Source organism: Oryctolagus cuniculus, chromosome 10 (genome assembly GCF_964237555.1).
Source record: "Oryctolagus cuniculus chromosome 10, mOryCun1.1, whole genome shotgun sequence".
NCBI lineage: Eukaryota > Metazoa > Chordata > Mammalia > Lagomorpha > Leporidae > Oryctolagus > Oryctolagus cuniculus.
Window position 1 is genome coordinate 116470842 of NC_091441.1, and position 23225 is coordinate 116494066.

The 23225-nt window shown below is 62.4% G+C and overlaps 1 protein-coding gene and 1 non-coding gene across 8 annotated transcripts in view; both read left to right on the forward strand.

The window, feature by feature from the left end:
* ATP2B2 (ATPase plasma membrane Ca2+ transporting 2) overlaps positions 1–23225 on the forward strand; it is a 94374-nt gene that overhangs the window by 21631 nt on the left and 49518 nt on the right. For all 7 annotated transcript variants that reach the window (XM_051831903.2, XM_051831904.2, XM_070050011.1 and 4 more), the window contains exons 2-4: positions 9124–9321; positions 14187–14444; positions 15540–15665. In XM_051831903.2, the coding sequence (XP_051687863.1) occupies positions 9124–9321; positions 14187–14444; positions 15540–15665 (582 nt within the window). The remainder of the gene's footprint in view (positions 1–9123; positions 9322–14186; positions 14445–15539; positions 15666–23225) is intronic.
* On the forward strand, positions 19637–19690 carry MIR885 (microRNA mir-885). Its single transcript, NR_162708.1, has one exon. It is a non-coding gene; the product is annotated as a microRNA mir-885 (primary transcript).

The following is a 23225-nucleotide window of genomic DNA, read 5'->3' on the forward strand; positions in this document are numbered from 1 at the left end:
GCGCTCGCACCGCCACTGCCTCACCTCCGACTTGCACCTGTCCTCGTCCGGGTTCCCTGAACGCAAAGCCCAAGTCCAGGGTGGGCGCAGGCGGTGTGCCACCCGGTGCTGTGGTCAACAGCTGACCACACACTGGGCCCGTTCATTATGATGGAACCAAGCAATTCCATCTCCCCGTGCCTGGCGCTGTCGCCTCTGTGTTTCGGTGGCCTGCGGTGTTCGGCAGGTGGCGTGCTGGCCGTGCAGCCTGGGGCCCAGCAGCAGTGCCGCAGGCTGCCAGCTTCGTGCGGGCGCAGAGAGGAAATCTCCCCAGGGTGCGATTCTCAGCCTGCGTCCCCACTGTTAGTGACGCATGCCCGTGCTCAGGTTTGGAGTGAGCTCGAGAGGGAGCGAGCGCGCAGAGGAGACCCGAACAAGGGAGGCTGCTGAGCCTGCCGCTGCCGTGGACAGCCAGGGAGGCTGGGGGAAGCCAGGTGGTGCCGTGGGCAGCCAGGGAGGCTGGGGGAAGCCAGGTGATGCCGTGGTGAAGCCAGGGCTCTGGGCCCAGACGGACCTGCAGTTGGAATCCAGAGAATGCGTGTCTCCCCAGCGTCCGGCCTCGGCAGCCCCATCCATAACATGGGAGTGACAGAGTGGGATCAGGGACAGGCCTTGAGAGCTGGATGGCGTGCTGGCCACAGGTGCGTGGGTGGCCCCAGGAGCCACCCAGGAAGTTCTGACGGTTGGGATGCGACCTTGGGCTGCTTCCGTCGTGGGTTCCTTGTATGCGATAACGCATGCCTGGCAGGTGTCACTCAACAGGGTTGCGGGTGGGGATTCTGGATCACCTTTCTCCAGGAGCTCGCTCTCTGCTCTGTGGTCTCTGTGGGTTTTCTCACTTGTATGTGCCTGTCGCCACCCTCCCATCCGTCCCCTCCCTGCCTGACTCCAGATCTCCCCTCCAAAGAGGGAGTCTGTCTCCAGGAACCATCCCCAGTCCTGTCTGTAAAGAAGGGGCCCTTTGAAGGGCAGGGAGCAGCCGCGGTCACAGCCATGGCGGCCTCTGCTTTCTGCTCCCACTTCCGGTGCACGATGTCACCCATGGCCTCCCCAGAGAATCCTCAACAGCCAGGCTGGGGCTGCCCCAGGCCAAGGCTGAGCCTGGAGATGTCCATGTCCCCAGGAAGCCCTCTCGTGGCCAGCTGGAGGCTCCTGGGTCCCTCCTCTCAGCAGCAAGGACACAGAGGGCCCCCACGTGCTTGCCCTGAGCCTGGGCCTCAGGGGAAGTGACCCGAGGGGGCCTCAGGCACCTCCCCCACTCCCCGCTGCTCAGCCCGGGGATGCCTCTGGGAGCAGATGTGGCCATGGAGCTCAGCACCCTCCTCCCTGCCTTTCTCTTGGCGGGACTTGAGACAGGGCCTGTGCTCACTGCATCAGACACAGCCCTGCCCTCAGGGAGCTCGGAGCCAGCCAGGGAGCCCAGCATCAGGGAGACACCAACGTTGCCATTATCATTAAAATAGCAATGTAACCGAGAGGGCTGTCCAGGAAGCTGTGAGACCAGTCCAAAGGGGGTCCGACCTGTCTAGAAGGGGGACAGGGCTCCCCCAGAGGAAGTGCTGAGTTAGAGCGGCAGAGGGAGGAGAGAGCACCCGGCAGCAGGATGTGCGTGTGCAAAGGCCCCGGGGCAGGACGGCCGAACAGAAAGAGGCAGAGGCTACAGGAGCCCAGGAGTGGGCAGGGGCCGGTGAGGCTGCGGAGGGCCTGCCAGACCCCAGTGAGGAGTGCGGCTTTCCTCTGCATGCTTTAGGAGCGGCTGGAGCAAGTTTAACATGGACTCAGCCTGAACGTCGCACAGTGTACAATCTTAAAACCATTCTATGGGGCGGGCATTTCAACCAATGTTGAAGGCACCCTTGTCCCACATCAGAGGACCTCCACAGGGTACCCAGCCCCCGATCCTGACCCCAGTTCCTGCCGAAGTGCTCCCTTGATGCCTCGAGGAATCGAGTTCCTGCCACTCACACGGGAGACCTGGATGGAGCTCCTGGCTCCCGGCTTCGGCTCCAGCCCAGCTCTGGCACTTGTAGGTGTTTAGGAGTGAACCAATGGGGGAGAGCTCTCTCTCGCCCTCTATTTGTCTGTCTCTCAAATAAACAGAAAATGTATGCAATAGAAAGCATTCTCTGGCTGCTGAGTGGAGAATGGTTTGGGGACTTTGGCCACTGAAGCCGGCTGGGTGAGCAGAGATGGTGGCCTGGGCCAGCATGTGGGGGCAGCAGGAAGGGATTGGAGCTGGAATGCGTCTCTGCGCAGGCAGAGGAGGCTTGCTGGGAGAGGCAGGAGGGTGAAGAGGTGGAAGAAGACACTGGGAGAGGCAAGAGGGTGAAGAGGTGGAAGAAGACACTGGGAGATGCAGACAGGGTACAAAGGGAAGGAAGAGATAAGGGAGCCCACACGGAGGAGCTCCTGTAGGCTGACGTCTCACTTGTCCTTGTTTGTCACCCGTACAACCAGGCTCTGGTCCGGGCAGCACAGTCCATGACCCGAGGCATGAACCAGCTCCCTCACGTCCCAAGTGAGGAAGCCACAGTTTTAGCCCAGGAGTTGTTGACCCCCAGGCCACTTCCTGCAAAGGTTATGTGGAAGCAAACCTTTATCTTCTTACAGTGTGCACTGATTGCCACTGTAACGCAAACTCTGAGTTATTCAACTGAAACACGAGCACCTTCTGGTTAAAATCAATATGTTTCAAGGTGGGTGCAGCAGGTCAAGATGCTGCTTAGGGGTGGACAACGTCCCATGTTGGAGTGACTGGGTTCAAACGCCTTCTCCACTTCTGCTCCAGCCTCTGCTGATGCATCCTGGGAGGCAGCATGCAAGTCCTGGTCTCCTGACTTTGGCCTAGGACAGCCCTGGCCATGGCAGGCATTTGAGCACCAAACCAGTGGGTGGAAGATCGTTATCTCTCTCTCTCTCTCTCTCTCTCTCTCTCTCTCTCTCTCTCTCTGCCTTTCAGATAAGTAAAAACAAATTAAAATATTTCAATCAAAACTGACTTGTCCAGCTCAGCCAGTCTTCCTACCCTGTCCCCACGGGTACCACCTTCATGAGTTTGGAGTGGACCCTTACAGAACTTTTGCTACACACTTACAAACGCAGCCATAGATGATAATGTCTTGAGATCTTTCTGTCTCACAACACTGGACATGTTGTTCCAGGACCCGCTTGCTTCTTCCACAGTCTTTCTGGGAGGGCTTTCCTTGTAGGTGCATGTAAGCAGAGCTCACTTTTAAAAAACTGCCGTCTAGAATTCTCTGCACAGGACACAGCACAGTTTATTGAACCCACTCACCTTCCAAAGACGGAAATGCATTTTGCTTAACTGTTGCAGCTTTTGAAGGGCTTATGGATAGTTTTTTTTTTTCTTTTGAGATACAAGACTTCTAGTTACAGTAGTGGAAGAATCCACACTGCAGTGACAATACAAATGTTTAGCAATGCCAGCCTGGTGACCGGATTTTTCCAGTTTCCTCCAGGTGCTTGGCATTCCTGGGAGCTTGCTCTTGTCCATTGCCAAGACTCTGTTTTTAGCAAGAGGCCATCTTGAGAGCAGTGAGAAGGACATAGTTTCAGTGCTGGGTCCGGACACAGGCAGCCTGGCCGGGTGTGGGAAGAGTACAGCTCTGGAGCCTCAGAGACCTGGGTTCAAGTCCCAGCTTTAGCTCTGGGACCCTGAGCAAGACTCTTGGCCTCTCCAAGCCATGAACAAGGCTGGTTGCCCTGACTTTACTAATGGCAGCGGAAATCAGTGCACACCAAGAGTACCGAGGGGTGATTAAACCAGAGCTCATCTGTGTGCACTTGTTGCCCGGCCCCTGCCATCTGCACACGCGGTATTGTGGGAAGCATCATGGAGGGCTCGGTCCCAACCACTGAAGGCTGTCTGAACCCACAGACCTCACAGGTGCAGCGTGGGGGGGTGGGGGTGGGGGAGGCTCTAGTCCAGAGGCAGGGATGGGCATTCTGCCCGGGTCCCAGGCCCCCCTTGGGTGCACAAGTGTGTCAAATTGCACCTGTTTGCTTCTACCCAGTGCGGGGCAGGGGCGGGGGGCTGGGTTGTCCCTCTGCGCCCATTTGCAGATGAGGAAGCCGAGGCTCAGAGGGAGACACCAGGTGCCCAGGGTCTCATTAAGTAGCCGGGTGGAGACTGGACCCTGCCGTCTCTGCCTCTGAAAGCCACCCTGGGAGGCTGCTGGCAGAGGTCTGCACAGCGCCCCCTCCTGGACAGCCAGGGAAGTCCCTCCTGTGTTCAACCTCAGAGGAAGTAGGGAGAGGGGGCCTCCCAGAACCGCCTGTGGACACCCTGAGTTCCGTCTTCAGCAAGGCAGGTAGGGGGAGAACCTGAGAGGACCACAGTCGCACGTGCAGTGAGGCTCCGGCTCCTTGTGTCTGTGGAGAGGTGGAATGGCCTGAAGCCGGGTCAGCCCCGCCCTGTCGCTTGTCCCACCTGTGAAATGGGATGATGAGGCTGGCCAGCCAGGGATCCGATGTCCTCTGACCCTGGGGACCAGGGACTGGGGGCCAGAGAGGCCTCAGGGGAAGGGTTGTTGCATTTCACAAGACAGCCACACACAGCAGGGAAGTCTGACTTTCAGACAACAGCCCTGGCTAACGTGTGGGACACAGCTGAAACCCAGCTCCCCAGGCATCCCATGTCCTTTGGTACTGGTGATTCCTCCCTGCTCAGCTGCCAGCCAGCTCCCACCCCAACCCGGCACTGCCCCCGCCCTGCGCCGCCTTCCCTGCCGGGTTGAGATGTCACCATGAATCCCCAGAGGGAACAGGAAGAAGGAGGAGGGGTGGATTTGAGACCATGGATGGCTGTTTCCGCGTGTGGGGCAGGGTAGGGGCAGGCAGCGTCCGCGTCCCTTTCCAGGCCGTGTCTTTGTGTGGCTGCATCTCCACTGGACCCTGTGTCCACACAGCCCAGAGAAGCTGCCCGCCACATGACCGCCTGCTTATGCCCTCGGCATCTGCATGCACGTGGCTGGTGGCCAAGTGTGTACATAAGCACAGATCCCGACACTACAGCTTACAGCGAGCGTGGTCACTGGTAATTCCCCAAGACCCTGGGCGCATGGAAAACACCATGGACCAGCCTGATGCCCACACCCGGCCCCCTACAGGGAACCGTGACACCACGAGTGACCTGACCGTAAGGCCGGGCAGACGCAGGCCCCAGGGCAGGCCCATGCAGGGGCAGTTTCCTGCAGAGGTGCTGTCAAGGCCAGGTTCACTTAGTGGCTCTCACAGGGGACACCTGGTTGTCCACGTGGGTGGGGCAGTCTCAGCTCCTGCATCCCCGTCTCTGTTCCCCAGCAGGGTCTGCAGAGGGAGGCCTCCTGCACGCTGGCTTGGGCAGCCTCCCTGTGGGGAGTGACAGAATCAGCTCCCAGAAGGTGGCGGCACCGAAGCGTGGCCTCGGTTGGCTTCTGAGCTGCAGGGACAAAGCCTGACGCAGGGAGATGCCCCCGTGTGCCATTGCAAGCAAGTGGAGAGGGAGCCAGGGGCCGTGCTATCGGGGCGAGGCCACAGGGATGGATTGTTCTTGCTGGGCAGTCAAGGAAGGCCTCAGGAGGAGGCAGCAAACATTCATCTGGGTCTTGCCAGACTAAGTAGGTCAACGCACGGGGCGGGGCCTGGCGGAGGGCTGGACAGAGGCAGACAAGCGCAGCCTGAGGCTTGAAGGAGGGTGGCAAAGGTGTGGTGCCTGGACTGGGGCCAGAGGCGTCCTTGGGAGATGCAGAGAGGCCTCAGTGAGAGCCGGAAGTGAGTGGCGCAGGGCCCTGAGGGCCGTGCAGGGTTATAGAGCAGGGTGGGGATGCTGCAGCCCCACACCGCCTGGCCCCTGCTGCTTCCCTGCACCCACCATCTCCTCTGCCACCTCAGGGGAGTCGGGACCCTCAGCAGCTCCCTAGGATGGAGGAGGGCTCGGCACACCCCGCTCTGCGTCTCAGGGCTGTCGCGTGGGCCTCGAGTCCTGGCAGTGCCTCTCCTCCCCTGCCTGTCCCCCCAGGATCCTCAGCCTAAGTCTGCAGGTCACAGGGTCCCACCCAGGGCTCCCGAGGATTTGCCTCTTCCCACAAGTTCCCAGGGATGCGGAGCTGCTGGTCCAGGCCGCACACTGGGACCCCTGTCTAGCAGTGTAGGTCAGACCCCAGCCCCACTCAGCTGGAACCCCTAGGGTGGGGCCCAGGCACTACTGTTTGTTAAAGCTGCTGGTGCCTTGCGGGAGCCTACAGCTGGTGTTGACCACATCCGTGCCATGTACCATTGGGAAACTGAGGCCCAGAGAGAGGCAGCACCTGGCCAGGGGCACAGAGCCAGGCAGCAGGCTCAGGGCTTCTGTCCCCTTCATGGCTTTGCCTGCAGCAACTGTGAATCCCCACAAGTCCCAGCAGCGATGCCCATGTGTGTGGCCCCCAAGCGCATGGACTGCTTGCTCCCCAGGCGCATACCTGTCACCTGCCTGTGCCCCAACCCCTGCGCACCTGCACAGTCACACACCTGCTGCCAGCATGCCTCACAACGTCGCCTGCTGTGAGCCCCATTGCCTCTTTGTTAAGATTCAGAAAGAGAGAGGTCTTACATCCGCTGTTTCACCCCCAAACGGATCCAACGGCCGTGATGGGGCCGGGCCAAAGCCAGGAGCTTCTTCTTGGTCCCCGACATGGGTGCAGGAGGACCATCCTCCACTAATGTCCCAGGTGCATTAACAGGGAGCTGGCTCGGAAGTGGAGCAGCTGGGACTTGAACCAGCCCCCTCACGGGATGCTGGAGTCGCAGGCGGCAGCTTCCCCCGCTGCGCCAGCCCTGTCGTGTTTTCTTTCATCTGTGCGGCACAGCCGCCTCCAGGGTTTTCCCAGGAGAGCAGCCGTTGTTTGTTTCAGCGGGGACCTCCTCAGCACCCCAGAGCTGCAGGACCCAGTGTCAGAGTCCCCAGAAGGCGTGTGTTCGCAGCAGCGGCAGCCCCCCGCAGCCGGGGGTGACCACTGGGCTCTCCTGCCTTCCCGGTCAGGCTGCAGGTCAGGCTGCTCGCCACGCAGGAACCGTCCTGTTTACTTGGCGCCCCTCCAGAGAGGCTGAGTGAGGCGTCCACAGGCACACAGCAGGCAGGAGCGCACTGCAGCAGGTGTCTGGACACCCATGGGCAGTGGTGTGTGCGGAGCAAGCCACGACGGCGGCCGTGTGGGCAGATACCACCCCGTGTGCCTCCAGGCCAGGTGGCAGCAGCAGTGGTACTGCTGATGGTGGTGGTGGTGGCACCGGTGGTAGTGGCACTGGTGGCAGTGGTGGCAGTTAGTGGCAGTTAGTGGCAGTCATTAGGAATAGGTGCACCTGTCATCTGTTCTGGGCACTGCTGGCGCACATCACGTTCCTGATGTCCCATCAGTCCTGTGGGCTGCATGTGCTTTTGCCCCAAACCACTGAGGAGGACCCTGAGCCCCACACTGGGAAAACCACCTGCCCAAGGCAGCAGCTGGGGCCGGCGCCAGGTCGGAGGTCCCTCAGCGTGTGCCGCTCTCACCCCGGCAGCCTGGGCCACCCACCCTGACCGCAGCCGTCCCTCAGCTCAGGGAGCCCCGGCCCGCTACCCTGGCCCTGGCCCCTGTGGGGAGCCGTCTGTTTCTGTCAGCCAGACAGTGGGTCGGGAGCCCGGGGCCGTGGCTGGAAAGCCAGTTTGGTGGACAGGACAGGAGCCGCACAGCCAGGCGGCCTCACGTAGTCAGTCTACTTGGGTCCCAGGGGAGCACAAGAGCTGTGGAAACAGGGTGCTCCCCCTTGGGGAACCTGAGGCTGGGAGATGAGGTCAGAGGGCACTGGGACCCTCCCATAGCCCCTCCCAGTAGCCAGGGTCCTGGCGTCGCACTAGAGCCCAGGCCATGGCGTGAGGCACCTCTCACCCGGGAGAAGCCGGACTCCGCCTCTGTCCCCCGCTGCCAGGGCAGACTGTCCCCTCCTCCCGCAGCCCGCCCCACCCCGTTTCTTTAGCTACCCCCGTAGCCCTTGCTTCACTCTGGTTAATTCACGTCTGCCCGCCAAGAGGCTTAGGAACCCTCTTCTTACCCAGAAACATTACAGTGCAGATGAAGGGAGGGAGGACACAGGGGACAGAGGTGGCCGGGCACAGTGCAGGCCACCCAGACCTGCAGCAGGTCCAGCGCTGAGCTTCCAAGCAAGCCAGGGGAAAAGGGAAACAAGATCGAGTGTCTGCAGGAGAACCTCCTGGCCCCATGCAGCGTGAGAAGAATCCGGCTGGAGGTGAAGCAACAGGGGGCCAGAAGTGGCCCCCTCCCCCAGGGGGAAGGCTGCACCTGCCACACCCCCTCTCTGGTGCTGCAGAACAGCGCCTGGGCGGGGCTCTTGGCTCCCGGGGGCCCAGTGCTTAGTCTTGCCGGGGCGGATTCTCAGGTCTGGAACAGTGTGGGCGCTCTGTGGGTGCTCAGTACACGCTAGCTTCAACAATCATCTCCTGTGGGCCGACCGCTGGTGCACCAGGTACAGTCACCGTCCCCTGGACAGAGGAGACACCGACGCCCCGAGAGCTTGTGCTGCTCTGCCACGCGCACCCGCCAAGCCGGGAAACGCAGACCAGGAGGGAGGGCGTGTGCGGCAGGTGCAGTGGGCACAGTGGGTGTGCTCTCCTGTGGGTGCCACAGCAGGTGGCCACCAGCGTGGGGGAGGGGACTGAACAGGGAGGCGTGCACTCTCGCAGAGCAGAGGCCCCTGAGCAGTGCATCTTCTACAGGTTCTAGGGGAGACGCCTTCCACGCCTCCGCCTGCCCAGGGGCTGCAGGTGACCTTGGCGGTGGCTGCACCACTGGGTGCTCCATATAGATAAGCTAGGACAAGGTCAGCCCGTGACCTGCAACTTAACTAAAGTCCAGCTGGGGACTCCAGGGCTTAGGGTTGGACGTGTCTTTTGGGGCCACTGTTTGCCCCGCCCCTGCCTGGCGTCCCCAGCACTTGACAGGTGCCAGACCCAGGGCCACAGCCTGGACGCTCCCTGCTCTGTTGGCTCCGCCTCTGCCCCACGCGTGTCTCCCAGGCGCCGCCAACCTGTGTGCACTCTGTCCACAGGTTTGCCGGGCACCGCTCCGGACCTGGAAAAGAGGAAGCAGATTTTTGGGCAAAACTTTATACCTCCAAAGAAGCCAAAAACCTTCCTGCAGCTCGTGTGGGAGGCCCTGCAGGACGTCACGCTCATCATCCTGGAGATCGCGGCCATCATCTCCCTGGGGCTGTCCTTCTACCACCCGCCCGGCGAGAGCAACGAAGGTGAGACGGGGCGGGGCTGCTCCCCACGGCCGCGCGTCCACGCCGGAGGCCCCCAGAGCCCACAGCCTCCGCGCCTCCCAGGAGCAGCTCAGCCATCCCGTGGGAAGTGCATGGGAAAGCCTGGCCAGGGTCACACCGGCAGTCACAGGCTGTGCGCTCGCCGTGGGCTCCATGCTTCCAGCCACCCCAGGGTGCAGGGCTGTGACTGTGCCTAGCTCGCTCGCTCTCGCGCGCGCTCTCTCTCTGCCTCTTGAATCAATTGTTTTGAAGTTTTCCATGCGTGAACCTTAGAGCAAGCTTTCAAACCTCAGCAGCCTGCTGACACAGAGTCCCGGGCTTGCTGTGACATTCGGGGACCAGGCCCCTCCCCAGAGTCTGCCGCATAGGCAGAGCCCAGGTGAGGGGCCCGGGACACCGTGCAGCGCCCTCACACCTGAGGACAGAGCCCGCGGAGTGCTCGCCGTGGGCTGCCGACCTGACTGGGGGTCTTCAGCCCTGGTCATTGAGACCCCTCACAAGTCCCCACCCCAAAGTCTGAGGGCCCCACCGAAGCTCGGTGTCTCCCCACAGTCCCCAAGTTCCCCGCTCCCTGTGGCAGCAGCTGCAGAATGTGCACCCCGGCCCCAGGGCTCTGCGCCTGGCAGCCTGGGGCAGCACCACGGGCCCCTGCACCGGCTGCGCTGGCCGAGCTGGCCACCGCGTGTGTGGCCCTGTGCTCAGACCCTCGGCCGCACGTGTACCCGGAGAGGAGCTATCAGTGAGCATGACAGGAACTTCCTGCTCCCCTGCCGAAAAGTGAGGCTTCATGGGCGCCCTCCTGCTTCTCTCCGTGTAGTCTGTGCCAGCGGCTATGGGTGACGGCGGTAGCAACACGGCCACATAGCCTGGGGCACTCGCTGTCTGGCCTTGGCTGACAAGTTTGCCCGCTGCAGTCCTGCGACGGGAAGTCGAGGTTCATGAAAACCAGTTTCTCTCTCAGTCTCTCTCCCTCTCCCTCTCTCTCTGTCTCCCCCTCCCCCGCTCTCTCTCTCCCTCCCCCTCCCCTCCTCCCCTGGACCATACTTTCTCAGCGATCCCCTCTCTCAAGGGGACACCCTTGGGAGGTGATGATGGTGGAAGGGCCAGGGCTGCCACAGCCTGGCTCCCAGCAGGTGTACAATGGGTGCGGCAGGCGTGGCTGCCCCAACTTCCTCCCCTGGCCGTCTTGGCTCGCACCCTCTGCCGCGCACGTGAGAGGCCACTGGGTCCCTCTGTGCCCGTCTCCTCACGGTTCTGTCCCCCGGGACTGGGCTGGCAGTAGGAGGTGTGCTCAAGAAGTTCACGGCGAATGCATCGTGTGAACAGGCCAGCGTGGGTTTCAAGGCTTAGTTTGCACCTGAAGAAACGTAGCTCTCAATTCCATTTCCCATGAGCATTTGAAAGGGCCCTACTGGGGCTGGGACTGCATGCGTTTGCCCCCTCGCTGCGGGGAGTCTCCCTGTTGAAGGGTCTCCCCCCGGGGTCTCCTTGGACTCTGGGAGCCCTGTGCCACCCTCCCAGGGAGGTCCCTGCTCCACTCCAGGGCTGAGGACTCCCCACAGCAAACCTTGGCTGGCAGGCTTCTTGTCGCTGCACACAGCGTCCCTGGCACTGGCCGTGGGCCAGCCTTTCCTGGCTGCTTGTGCTGCAGTGGCCAAGTGCGCAGACCCCCTCTGACGAGGGTTTCTCTACACAAAAAGACACGCACAATGAGCCGATTGCAGAAGCCATACACAGTTACTGTAGGAAAAGCCAAGTCCTCCGTACTCCCACCACCCAGAGAGAATCCTCCATGAGACTGAGGTCGTGCAGGTCCTAAGCACATGGCAGGTCCCGGCCGTCACATGGCAGATAGATAGATAGATAGATAGATAGATAGATAGATAGTAGATACATAATAGATGATTGATAGATAGATGATAGAAAGGTAGATAAATTAGAGATAAAGAAGAGAAAGATGGGGGCCGGCGCTGTGGTGTAGCGGGTAAAGCCGCTGCCTGCAGTGCCACCATCCCATATGGGCACTGGTTCAAGTCCTGGCTGCTCCACTTCCGATCCAGCTCTCTGCTATGGCCTGGGAAAGCAGAAGGTGGCTCAAGTTCTTGGGCCCCTGCACCTGCATGAGAGACCTGGGAGAAGCTCCTGGCTTCTGGCTTGAAATCAGCTCAGCATCAGCCATTGCAGCCATTTGGGGAGTGAACCAGAGGATGGAAGACCTCTCCCTCCCTCTCTCTTCCCCTCTCCCTCCCTCCCTCCCTCCCTCTCTCTCTCTCTCTGGCTCTATGTAACTCTGCCTTTCAAATGAATAAAAATAAATCTTGAAGAAAAAAAAAAGAGCTCGATGAAGGGTGATGGCCAGGTAGCTAATAGGTACGTAGAAGATTGACAGGCAGATAAGTTGTAGACAGATAACTGAAAGAGATTAGATGCTGGGTGGGGGGGGTGGGGGGGTGGGTGAGAGATGATGGGTGGGAAGGTAGATAGATACGTGCGCACACGCAGACTTTGGGAGTGTGGGGTCGTGGATCGTATGAGACATGGTCACATTGTAGACTGTTTAGAAGCCCCTTGTTCGATTCCTAGGGAGCCCTCGGCACCTCCCTTGTTGTTAAGATGCAGCGTCTCCCAGGTGCACGGCAGCCGCAGGTGACAGCGCCCTCAGTGCTCAGATAGAACCGTCAGGGTCACAGCCTCCGGGAAGTCCCCATGCAGCATCATGTCCCTAAAATGGGGCAGTGGTCTCTGAGGTCTGTTGTTACTCCCCCCCCCCCCCCCCCCCCGCCAAGCCAGAATCACTCAAGGAACCAGATAACCACATCCCTCGGGCCAGCTCCTGTATACACGATAATGATGATAATGACACAAAGTCAGCTTTTCCCGCGACCGCTCTCCGTAGGGGATTTAAAGACCCAGGAGGGCTCTGTCTCACAAGCTGAGAAACACAGAAGAGGAGCAGAAATGGGGACTGACAAGACTGGCTCTCCTCACTCCTGTGACAGAGCTCTTTTTTTTAAAGATTTATTTATTTATTTGAAAGACAGAGTTACAGAGAGGCAGAGAGAGACAGAGAGAAAAGTCTTCTATCCACTGGTTCACTCCCCAGATGGCCGCAACGGCCGGAGCTGCACCGATCTGAAACCAGGAGCCAGGACCCTCCTCTGGGTCTCCCATGCAAGTGCAGGGGCCCAAGAACTTGGGCCATCTTCTACTGCTTTCCCAGGCCATAGCAGAGAGCTGGATCAGAAGTAGAGCAGCCGGGACTCAAACACATTGCAGGCAGCGACCCCCCCCCCCTTTATTTATTTTATTTGAGAGGCAGAAAGAGAGAGAGAGAGAGAGGTCTTCTATCTGCTGGTTCACTCCCCAGTTGGCCACAACTGCCAGAGCTGCGCTGATCCGAAGCCAGGAGCCAGGAGCTTCTTCCAGGTCTCCCACGTGGGGTGCAGGGTCCCAAGCACTTGGGCCATCTTCTGCTGCTTTCCCAGACCATAGCAGAGAGCTGGATCAGAAGCAGAGCAGCCGGGACTCTAACTGGTGTCCATATGGGATGCCGGCACTGCAGGCGGCAGCTTTACCTGCTACGCCACAGCACCGGCCCCAGAGTTCTCTTTGACGTGAGCTTCCTGGTGGCCAAGGCAGAAAGGAAAGCCAAAGGATTTGCAAAGCTCAAGTTCCGAGCAAGGGGGGAAGACATGACCCTTGAGGAAGATGGCACTTTTCTCGACAGGGAATTCTGGGATAACTTCCACACAGGGCATTATAAGAGCTGTTGGGAGGCAGCCCAGTGTGTGGAATCTGGTAGCAGATGGGGAAGAAGAGGGACAGGTGCTGGATCCCGTGTTCAAGGTGCCTGCATCCCTGTCAGCTCAGCTCCCAGCTCCGCCTCTGTTCCACGTCCCCATCACTGAGACCCTGGGAGGCAGAGCTGGGCATTTGGGAGTCAGCCAGTAGATGGAGATCCAGAGATACTCTCTCTCCCTCCCCCCTCTCCCCCCTCCCTCTCCCCTCCCCCTCTCCCCTTCTCCCCTTCTCCACCTTGCCCCCTCTCCCCCTCTCCCTCTCCCTCTCCCCCTCCCTCCTTCTCCATCTTGCCCCCTCCCCCCCTCCCTCCCCTTCTCCCTCGCCCTCTCCCTCTCAAATAAATAAAAATGATTCTTGAAAAACAAGTGGAAGTCGATAGCACTGGCCAAGGGCAGGCCCAGTGTGGCCCAGTCTGCAGGAAGAGGACCACTGGTCAGAGTGCAGGCCTGAGCTGTAGGGCCAGCCCTGCCGCCCGAGACCCCCTCGCGGTGGCTGGGAGAACAGAGAGGGTACAGGGACAGCATGTGGGGCCCAAAGCCACCAGCGCTGGCTCCCGTTTCCCTTCCCCGCTTCCTTTGAACCCGGCCTCTCTCAATCCCCTCCCTGTGCTGGGGACTCCATGGACCTCCCCCGCTGCCCCGTTCAATGCAGTGCCCACAGCAGGTGCCTGAGATACGGTGTGATCTGCCCATTTGGCAGATGAAACAGCTGAGGCTCAGGGAGGGGAGCCCTTTACCCAAGACCTCACAGCCAGAGCCCAGGCAGGAAACCCCAGGGGCTGCGCCAGGGTTCTGAAGCCAGACAGCCTGGGCTCACACCGCTGCTCCCTCCTGGCGCTTGCTGTCTGGGGGATGGGCAGAGGGGGTGCTCTGGGGAGGACCCACATGAAGCACTTTGCCCAGGGCTTGGCACCAGACAACCCAAGCATGCAGATGTTGGCGTCTGACTGATAGCACTTGTTCCTTGGCCGAGCTGGGCTCTAGATCCAGGCCCGGGAGCCCCTCTGCCCCCTGACCCATCTGCCTGCTTGCTTCTGCTTACTGCAGGATGTGCCACGGCACAGGGAGGCGCGGAGGACGAAGGCGAGGCCGAGGCAGGCTGGATCGAGGGGGCTGCCATCCTCCTCTCCGTCATCTGCGTGGTGCTGGTCACGGCCTTCAACGACTGGAGCAAGGAGAAGCAGTTCCGGGGCCTGCAGAGCCGCATCGAGCAGGAGCAGAAGTTCACGGTGGTCCGGGGTGGCCAGGTGGTCCAGATCCCTGTGGCCGAGATCGTGGTTGGGGACATCGCACAGATCAAGTATGGTGAGTGTCCGGGCAGAAGTGGGGCGGGCCGGGCAGACGCAGAGGGGTCGGCCCAGGGAAGACAGAAGCCTCGGAAGTGCAGTTGCAAGCCAGGCATCTCTGAGGCTCTGTAGAGGTGGGAGGGCACTTCCTGGAGGAGACAGGATTCAGAATCCATTTAAATCGGAATGGCAGCTGCAAGGCACACAGCCACCACTCTCCACACTGCTGCCCCTGGCAGACATTACTAATCAATCCCAACTCAGGCCTCAAAAGCTTTCTATACACAACACTCCACAGCCCGCTAAGACCCAGGCTGGGTTTAAGGGATGAATTCTCGTTCCCATCCCTGATCTGGTGGCTGATAGGTGGCTGGAGGGCTGGAGGAGGAAGTGCAGGGGTGAATATTGAGGGTCTGTGACAGCACCATGGGAGAGTGGACGAGCTGGGGGCCAGCGTGGTGCAGCAGATGAAGCCACCATCTGAGAAGCCGGCATCCCGTATGGGCACGGGTTCAAGCCCTAGCTGCTCCACTTCCAGTCCAGCTCCCTGCTAATGGCCTGGGAGAGCAGCGGAAGAAGGCCCGAGTGCTTGGGCCCCTGCACCCACGTGGGAGAGTTGCACTGAGTTCTGGGCTTCTGTTTCTGGCCTGGCGGATGGGAATCTCTCTCTCTCTCTCTCACTCTCTCTCAGTGTGTGTGTGACTCCTTCAAATAAATCTTTATTTAAAAGGGAGGTGTGCAAGCTGACACCATGGGGCTTGGCCCAGGTGTTTCTTGGTAAGCAGAGGCAGGGTGGGGGACATGCAGAGTCGGTGTCTCTGGGCGTGGCCACAGCCTGTGCTAAGACAGACCAGCTTCTTACAAAAGGATTCTGAGACCCTAAGTGAGACTTGAGAATGAGTCGATGGGAAATCTAGGCTCTGAGCCCAAGCCACGCGGAGGAAGCCTGGCAGGGCACCTGCCCGCTCATCGGGCTCGCTGTCCCAGCCCCAGCCTCCTCCACGGCGCACCCCTAACCTGCCGCCGACCTTGGTTCCGACACCCCACCCCGCAGTCTCACCCGGGAGGGTCTCGGGCCCCCTGCACCCCTGCTGACGCCCCCTCCTCCCACCAGGCGACCTGCTCCCCGCCGACGGCCTCTTCATCCAAGGCAATGACCTCAAGATCGACGAGAGCTCGCTGACCGGGGAGTCTGACCAGGTGCGCAAGTCCGTGGACAAGGACCCGATGCTGCTGTCAGGTGAGCCAAAGCCCAATGGCGGGAGGAAGCGCCTGGGGGGGTCCCCGCATGTGGCCGAGGAGCTCAGAGGCCGTGGCCAGCTCAGCCCCCACAGCCGTGCCCACGGCCCTGGGGCTGCCGCTGTTCACAAATCCCTACCGGGTGAAACTTACCTGCCGAGGACTGGGGTTGCTGGGAGCTGGACGGTGACAAACATTCTGGATACCCACTGTGTGCAGGCGCTGGGCCCCGAGGAGCCTGGCTCGGGGGGAGGTGAGGGGGCGACGTAAAGCTTCCGGAGCCGGGGTACAGGTGGGGACAAGACCAGCAAGGAAGTAGGGGAGATGGGGAAAGCAGGGAAGGCCTCCTGGGGGAGGTGGCAGCGTGAGCTGAGGTGCAAATGCTGAGCAGAGGGGACAGCGGGGGCCGGCGCTCGGAGGCTGGGCCTGCTGCAGGACGGTGGCGAGGCGGAAGGGCCAGACGTGGGGCTCCAAGGAGCGTGGCGACCCTCGGAGTGATGGGGACCCTCCAGCAGCAGCGAGCTGGCCGTGTTTGCTCTCGCACCCGGGGCAGGGGCAAGGGGAGCAGTGGGCAGACCCCGTGGGCACGGGCGTGGGCGTCCCAGCCCGAGGCGACACCCTGCCCCCAGGAACGTGCAGAAGGCCTTGTCAGGGAGCAGGGCCCCTCACACATACTGTGCACTCAGCCTGAGCCCTGGGGAGCCGACCTACCCCGCCCCCCAGAACAGCCCCACCCGCAAACAGCTCATCAAAGGGCAGGCGAGGGGCGGGGGGGGGGGGGGGGCTGTGAGAAAGCCAGGCAGGGAACAGGCATCCCGGAGGAGGTGGCCCACCTGGGACCCGGGGTGTAGGAGGGCTCAGTGTGTGAACACAGCCCAACCCAGAGAGGCAAGCGACCTGGGGGCGTGGCTGGCTGAGCCCCTGCGGGAGGGGCACAGGCTGGAAGGTCCCAGGCAGTTTGGAGCAGGGGGGAGGATGCTGGCGGGGGCTGGGCAGAGGATGTGTTCAGAATCCAGGGGCTGATGGCATTGCACAGGCGCCAGGGATGCGGGGACAGGTGCCGAGGGCACGCAGAGAAGACAGCATGGGCAGAGGGGTGGGCAGGCGGCCTAGGGCCCATCATGGGGGAGTGGGGTTGCTGAGTGGGGGCAGGAGGCTCCTAGGGCCCAGAGACGCAGAAGCAGAGCAGGGCTGAGGCAGGCAGCAGGAGAGCGCGGGTCGGGGAGGCACTCTCAGGCTCTGCGGCCTTCTCCCTGCCCAAGAGGGGCCGTAACCGGGGAGGGGTGGCAGGAAGTCCCAGGAGGCCGTGGAGACGCAGGGACAGCTTGCCCAGGGCACAGACGTCATCCACTCCGGTCCCGGAGGAAGCCCAGGGAGTCCCGTGAAGCCCAGGCTGGTGGCCAGCTCGGGACCGGGCGGCTCGTGAGCACTGAGACAGGAGAGGCCTGACCCCGAGAGGCCCCACGGCCCCCGAGCCTGCGTCAGGCTCGCTGGGTCTGCACCTCCCTGGCGGGGCCGGGGCTCATCGTGGAGAGACGGAGAAGCTGCCCGAGGGCAGGGATTTGCGTGCGTTTCTGCTGACTCCACACCTGCTGGTCGGGGGAGGGTGTCCATGTAGCTTGGGTCCAGAGCGCTGGGAGAGTGGCGAAAAGGGAGTGAGAGTCGGCCCCACGGAGATGGCCCCCGGCCGCAGGATGGAGCAGGGAGGCCAGCCAGAGCCCCGGGCTGCAGGGACCCAGCTGCTCGTGTGGTGAGGGCCGGGAGTGCGGCTCAGCCCAGGCTCCGGGGGAAAGATAGGAAAGGGCTGGAGTCAGCCAGGATCAGGATGTGGGATGGAACAAGGATCCCGGGACCATCAGAGCCACTCTGGGCCAGAAGAGCCTGCCTGCGAGGTAGTGAGCTCCCCGTCACTGCTTGTGTGAGCAGGGTCTGTAGACATTGCCTTCAGTGCTGCTCCCAGCCCGGGGGGTCACGCCCGCCCCACCCCTCACCTGCACCTCCAGAGCCACCTGTTTCATTCCCTCCTCCCGGACGGTCCTCCTCTGACCTTGCTCACCAAACTCCTGCCTGTCCGCCCAAGCCCCTTCCTCCACGAAGGCCTCCCTGACCACTACAGCCTGTGACAGTCACCCTCCTTGTGCCTGGGCCCTGCCTTCCAGCCCATGCTCTCCACATAGTGCTTGGCTCACGTGGACACCGCCTTGGGGTGTGGGTTGTGTGCGGCACTGCACAAACCAGGATAAAAGCAGGAGCGAAACCCACTCTGTGGCCACCACCGTCAGCTGCACTCACATTTTGGGCCCCCTGCGCTGGGCTGCGCAGGGACAGACAGACGCACAGATGCCGCCGTGACGGCCTCTGCTGTCTCACCACGGGCCACAGCGAGCCGAGAGCTGAGGCTGTGAGGAGGGGCCCGGGTCAGTCCTGACCTGCAGAGGGAGGTGGGAGAGAGAGGCTGCTTCAGGAAGATCAGGGTGCCGGCTTGGGCTCATCGTCACACATCTCCCAGGGGGGAGGTGGGGCTGGCAGGGTGGAGGCGCTGCTTCGGAGGGATGGAGCCTGAGCTTGGCCTGGGCTCCCACCTCGGCTCTGCCCCTCATCAGCGAGCGTCTTCCTCCTCCTGGGCAGCCGCAGCTCGTGGGTCTGCGTGCTCCAGAAAATGGTGTCCCCCTCTGGCTTCGTCACGAGCGCCTCCCTTCCTGCCTCTCCAGCCCGACCCTTCCTTCCCACCCTCCAGCTCCTTCCCACCTCCCCCCTGCAGGAGCCGCCTCCTCCAGGGAGTTTTCCTGGACTGCGTCTGCACAGGACTCTGATCTCCCTACCTGATGGCCTCTCCGGGGTTCATTTCCTCACTTGACCCAACACCGTGGCCTTCCCCCGAGCCGCGGGGGCTTCCAGGTGTCCCCAGAGGAACCCAGAGGGACTGGGACTCGTGGTGTCTCAGAAGCCCCTCACGGCATCTGAGGCCCTGGCTCAGCCCAGAGAACCAAGGACTCCCCCACCAAGGGCTGTCCTCCACCCTGAACCTCCACACCCGCATGCAGGTGTCTGCCGCGCAGGGCTGTCAGTCAGACACACTGGAGGCGCAGGGGGAGCTCGGCCGCCCCCCACTGCTGCACAGGCACCACCTCATGGCCATGGCGCTCACTGCTTGGGACACAGGCCACCTCCTGATGGTTCCACGGTGCTCACTCCTAGGGACACAGGCCACCTCCTGATGGTTCCGCATTGGCAGGCATTCGGCACTCAGGACGTGGGCCCTGGCCCAGGCCTGGGTGTTTGGCTTCTTGCGTTGAGAGCGTTGCGAACTCGCAAGAAACAACCCCGGCGGACCCTGCACTGGCACAGTTGTCATCCCCGAGGGGCAGGCGCGCAGCCCCTGGGCGTGTGGGCGTGGCTCGCGAGGACGGGCGTCCTGGCACCGCACAGCCACCTGGCAGCCAGGACGTCCGGCCCCTTCCACCTCCTTTCGCACTCTGTGAATCCCCGTGAGAGTCCCGGCAAAGCAGAGCTCTGCCGTGAGACGCAGGGGCCCAGGCTCCTGACCACGCAGCACTTAGGGGGAGCTCCAGGATCCCCCGAGAACACCAGTGTCACCCTGGTGTGCAGCTGGGGAAGCCAAGGCCCGGAGCGAGGGCAGGGGCAGGGGCAGGGCTGTACTGAGATCCTAGCGCCACCCCTCCCAGCCTGGGCACAAGGCCACCGGCCAGGACCGGTCCACCTTGCTGTCCGGCTGTGTGGCCGTCTTGCAGCACCCGGCAGTGCGTCTTTGCAGTGCAGCAGGACTCCCGCCCCAGGTCGTAAACAGCGCGCGCCTGCCCCCAGACACCCGCAAACCCTCTTAGGTCTCTGCCCACACCCAGGGCCCGCCGAGCTGAAGGCCTGGCCCCGGGGGAGCTGGGCCTGCCACCACTGCCGCCGCCTCCAGGGAGCCTAGGACGACTCCGTGACTGCCGCTCGGCCCGCACTCTCTCCATTACACTACCCTGCCTCTTCTCCATGAGAGGCAGCGGGGTGTAGTGGATAGAGCACGGGTTCAAGTCCCGGCTCCGCCACGCACAGCTGTGTGACCCTGGGCCTCCACTCCCCTTCTCTGAGCCCGAGGGGCTCGGCACTGCGTTGTCGCTGCCATCAGTCGTGCTGGCGACACCGGTGAGGAGAGCCCCGGCGCAGCCTCCTGCCTCCGGCACCTGCTCCTCCCACCCAAGGAGACACCCAGCCATGGCCTCTCCCCGTCCTGCAGAGGGGGCGCCTGGGGGTCCCCGCGGCCTCGCACAGCCCTGGGCCTGTCTAGGCTCCGAAGCCCCAGCTGAGCCGGCGGGGGGCCTCGCTTGGCACCCCTGAGACTCTGACACCACAACAGCCCACGTGTGGGCGGGGCCTGAGGAAGCCATTTCCTGCTGTCCTGGCCCAGGGACTCCCTCTGCTGCCCAGCCCAAAACCAAGGAGCTCGCGCTCCACAGGGATGGGGGAGAGGCTCAGAGGGGACAGGACCGTCCCACTGGCCCCTTCTCTCTGGGAACCCACCCTCACCCTCACCCCCACCCCCACCCCCACCCCCACCATGGCAAAGGTCACAGCTCCCACCCACTGGCTCCTCCAGGCTCCTAGGCTCAGGAGCCTACGCCCTCCTGAGACTGGGGAGAGCGAGGCCATGGTTAAATGGAGAGAACACACCTGGCCGGGCGGGCGGGCGGGCGGGCGGCTCAGCCCGGTCTCTGTGTAGTCCAGGCCTCTCTTCCCCCTCCTCCTCCTCTAGGACAAAGGGCTTGTTGAGAATAAACTAGCAAATTCCCCCCCAGGTTTGCAGGGGCCAGGCAGAGGGCCCTCCCCTAGGCCTCTGTTTTATTGCCCTGTGTCAGCAGGTCAGGTAGCCCACGGTGCTGAGGAGAGAGAATTCTGGGAGCTTTCCTGGGGGGGGGGGGGGACTGGGACTGTCTGGCAGGTTGTCAGGGTCTGGGCAGGCCCTTCTCAAACACACATGGGCTGATTTCTCACTTCCTGCCTAATGAGAGACCTCAGCCAGCTCCCGCCCATTTTACAGAAGGCAAAACTGAGGTGCAGAGAGGACAGGGGATGGCCTAGGGCCACACAGCAAACTGAAGTCAGACACTGCCACACTTGTGTCCAGGCGGCCTCTGTGGGGGGTCTTCAGGTCTTCAGAGCAGTGTCACAGGGCAAGTGCAGTAAGTGCAGGGTCCTGGCATGGCCTCCACACCCCAGACCTGGGGTCTTCCTCTGAGAGCTGTGCTGGACAGGGCCTCGGGCAGCACTGCCCTCTGCCACTCAGCCCACGCTCTCTGCGGCCACCTGCAGCTGGCCTGGTCCACCCACGGAAGAAGCTGTGCCCCGGGCCTGAGGAGCAGGTTCAGGACAAGAGGGCAGGCTAGGGCGTGCAGGCATGGTGGCCGAGTGAGCAGAGGCAGGGCTGTGGCCACTCCCAGGGGAGGGGCCTAGGGATTGACCCCAGGGTGTTCACCTGGACCCCAAGCAGAGGAGAGTAGCTGTGAGTCTGGGAGCCCCTGGAGCGTGGGGGAGGGAGGGCTGGGGTGAGGTGGTGGTGCCAGGGCCTGGAGGACCAGCCCGGGGCTCTCCCACACTGGGCAGTGGGTGTGCTGGGCCTTCCCCGAGGCAGGGGCCTGTGCCTTCCCCCCGCCAGCTCCGACGAGGCTGCCAGCTCCCGGCTACAGTGGGAGTGATCAGACACGAGGTGATTTGGGGTCTGATTATCTGGGGTGGAAACTGGCCCCTGCGTCTTTTTCCACCTGTGCACCCTGCCACAGTGGAAAGCCACCTCTCCGTTGCCACCCCGGCCGGGGGACCAGCACCGACCTCGCGCTTGTGTGCTGAGACCAGCACGGCCAAGACGGGCAGCCAGAGAGGCGACAGAGTCCAATTCCTGCCTGTGCCACGCAGCACAGGGGCCCCAGCCGCCTGTCCCCTCCCTCCGAGCTGAGCTGCGGGCTGGTGTGAGGGCTGGCGTGATGCTGGCGTGGAGGGCCACAGTTGCTGTGCCTCAGCCGTCAGCCGGGGTCGCGGTCGCTGCTTCCTGTGCCCTGTGCCCCTCCCTGCCCTCACCCCAACGTGGCCTCAGCTTCCCTGTCTGCCTGGCGCCGCTGTAGCCACCCCACTGCGCCTGGCCCCACGGGAGCTGGGCTGGTACCCGAGGAAGCCTGTGGCCAGCAAGTTGTTCTGACAGCCAGGGCCCCGCTGTTGGGCCTGCTGTGGGAGCTCACCAAGCCGGGGCTGCTCAGCCGGGAGCCTGAGGCTCAGCCTGCGGGCAGAGGGGCACCATCCTCTCGCCCCGGGAGCGGCCAGGGAGCTTGCTGGGTGCTGGGTGATCTGTGACTCCTCCTGGCGTGGTTTCCACGTTCAGCTGCCTCCAGAGGCACTCGCTGCAGAGCGTCTGTGTGCACGAGGCTTAAAGACCCAGAGCCTCCGAGCTCACACCAGGGGCCCAGACGCTGGCACGCAGCCCAGGCCTGGAGGTGGAGATAGGTCCTTGCTGGAGGGCTGGAGGGCGGAGACTCAGAGGCCTCCACGCTAGTGTGGGGTGTGGTGTTTGTGAGTTTGCAAATCAGAAGCAAGCCGGAGAGCCCCAGGAGGCCGATGGCACTAGCAGCACTGAGCCCGGGGGGGGGGGGGGGGGGGGGGGGTGGGCAGGGAAGGCGGGAAGAGCATCAGAAAGCAGAACTGACGTCAAGAAGCAAAACGTGGGCCATCAGGCAACAGCCCTGCGGCTGCCCAACAAAGCCAGCGTGGGACCTACTCTGCGCGCCATGGGAGGTGGTGGGGGACCCCGTGCTGGGCCAAGGCGGGGTTCTCATGCCTGCATTCGAAGGGGAGGCCATGCTTTCTGTCCGCAGTGGTAAAAATCAAAATCAGGAAAACATGGGTGCCTGCGGGGCCAGCTCCGTTGCCCAGGTTCTCTGCTGCACGGGGCACCTGCCAGCAGGGGCTGGGCCCTGAGTCGGGTGCAGGCGGCACCATGTGGGCTCGGAGGGCTGTGCGTGCAGCCTCTGTGTGTGTGGCTGTGGAGAGTCCCCCTGCCCCCACCCCAGGACTGGGCGCAGCAGCCACAGGTCTGCCAGCACCAGCCTCAGGACGCAGGGTGGGCGGAGGTGCTGGCCACCTCCTGGGCTGGGGCCCAGCCGCCATCTCTCAGGTTGCCTTTCCCTCCCCAGTGAGGCTACAGCACCAGCAGTCTAATTTTTTTTTTTTTACTATGGTGAAGTTTATAGAAAACAGCGTTTTTCAGTTCAGGTCACGGGGGCGTGGTTGACCTTTATTCTGCTGTGTGATGGTCACCACCGTCCGCCTGGAGAGCCCTTCCTCCCCCCAGATGACACCCAGTCCCTTTGGTCGCGGGCTCCTTGTCATCCCCGGCCCTGGCCACCACCCTTCTCCTTCTGTCCCAGGGGCTGCATCTAAGTGAGGGGCTCATTTCACAGACGGTCACGGCTCATTCATGGGAGAGCTGGGGTCAGGGTTTTCTTTGTAAGCTAAGTCTACAGCGTGCGTGGACAGCTGAGTGACAGTCCACGGGGTGTGTGGACGGCTG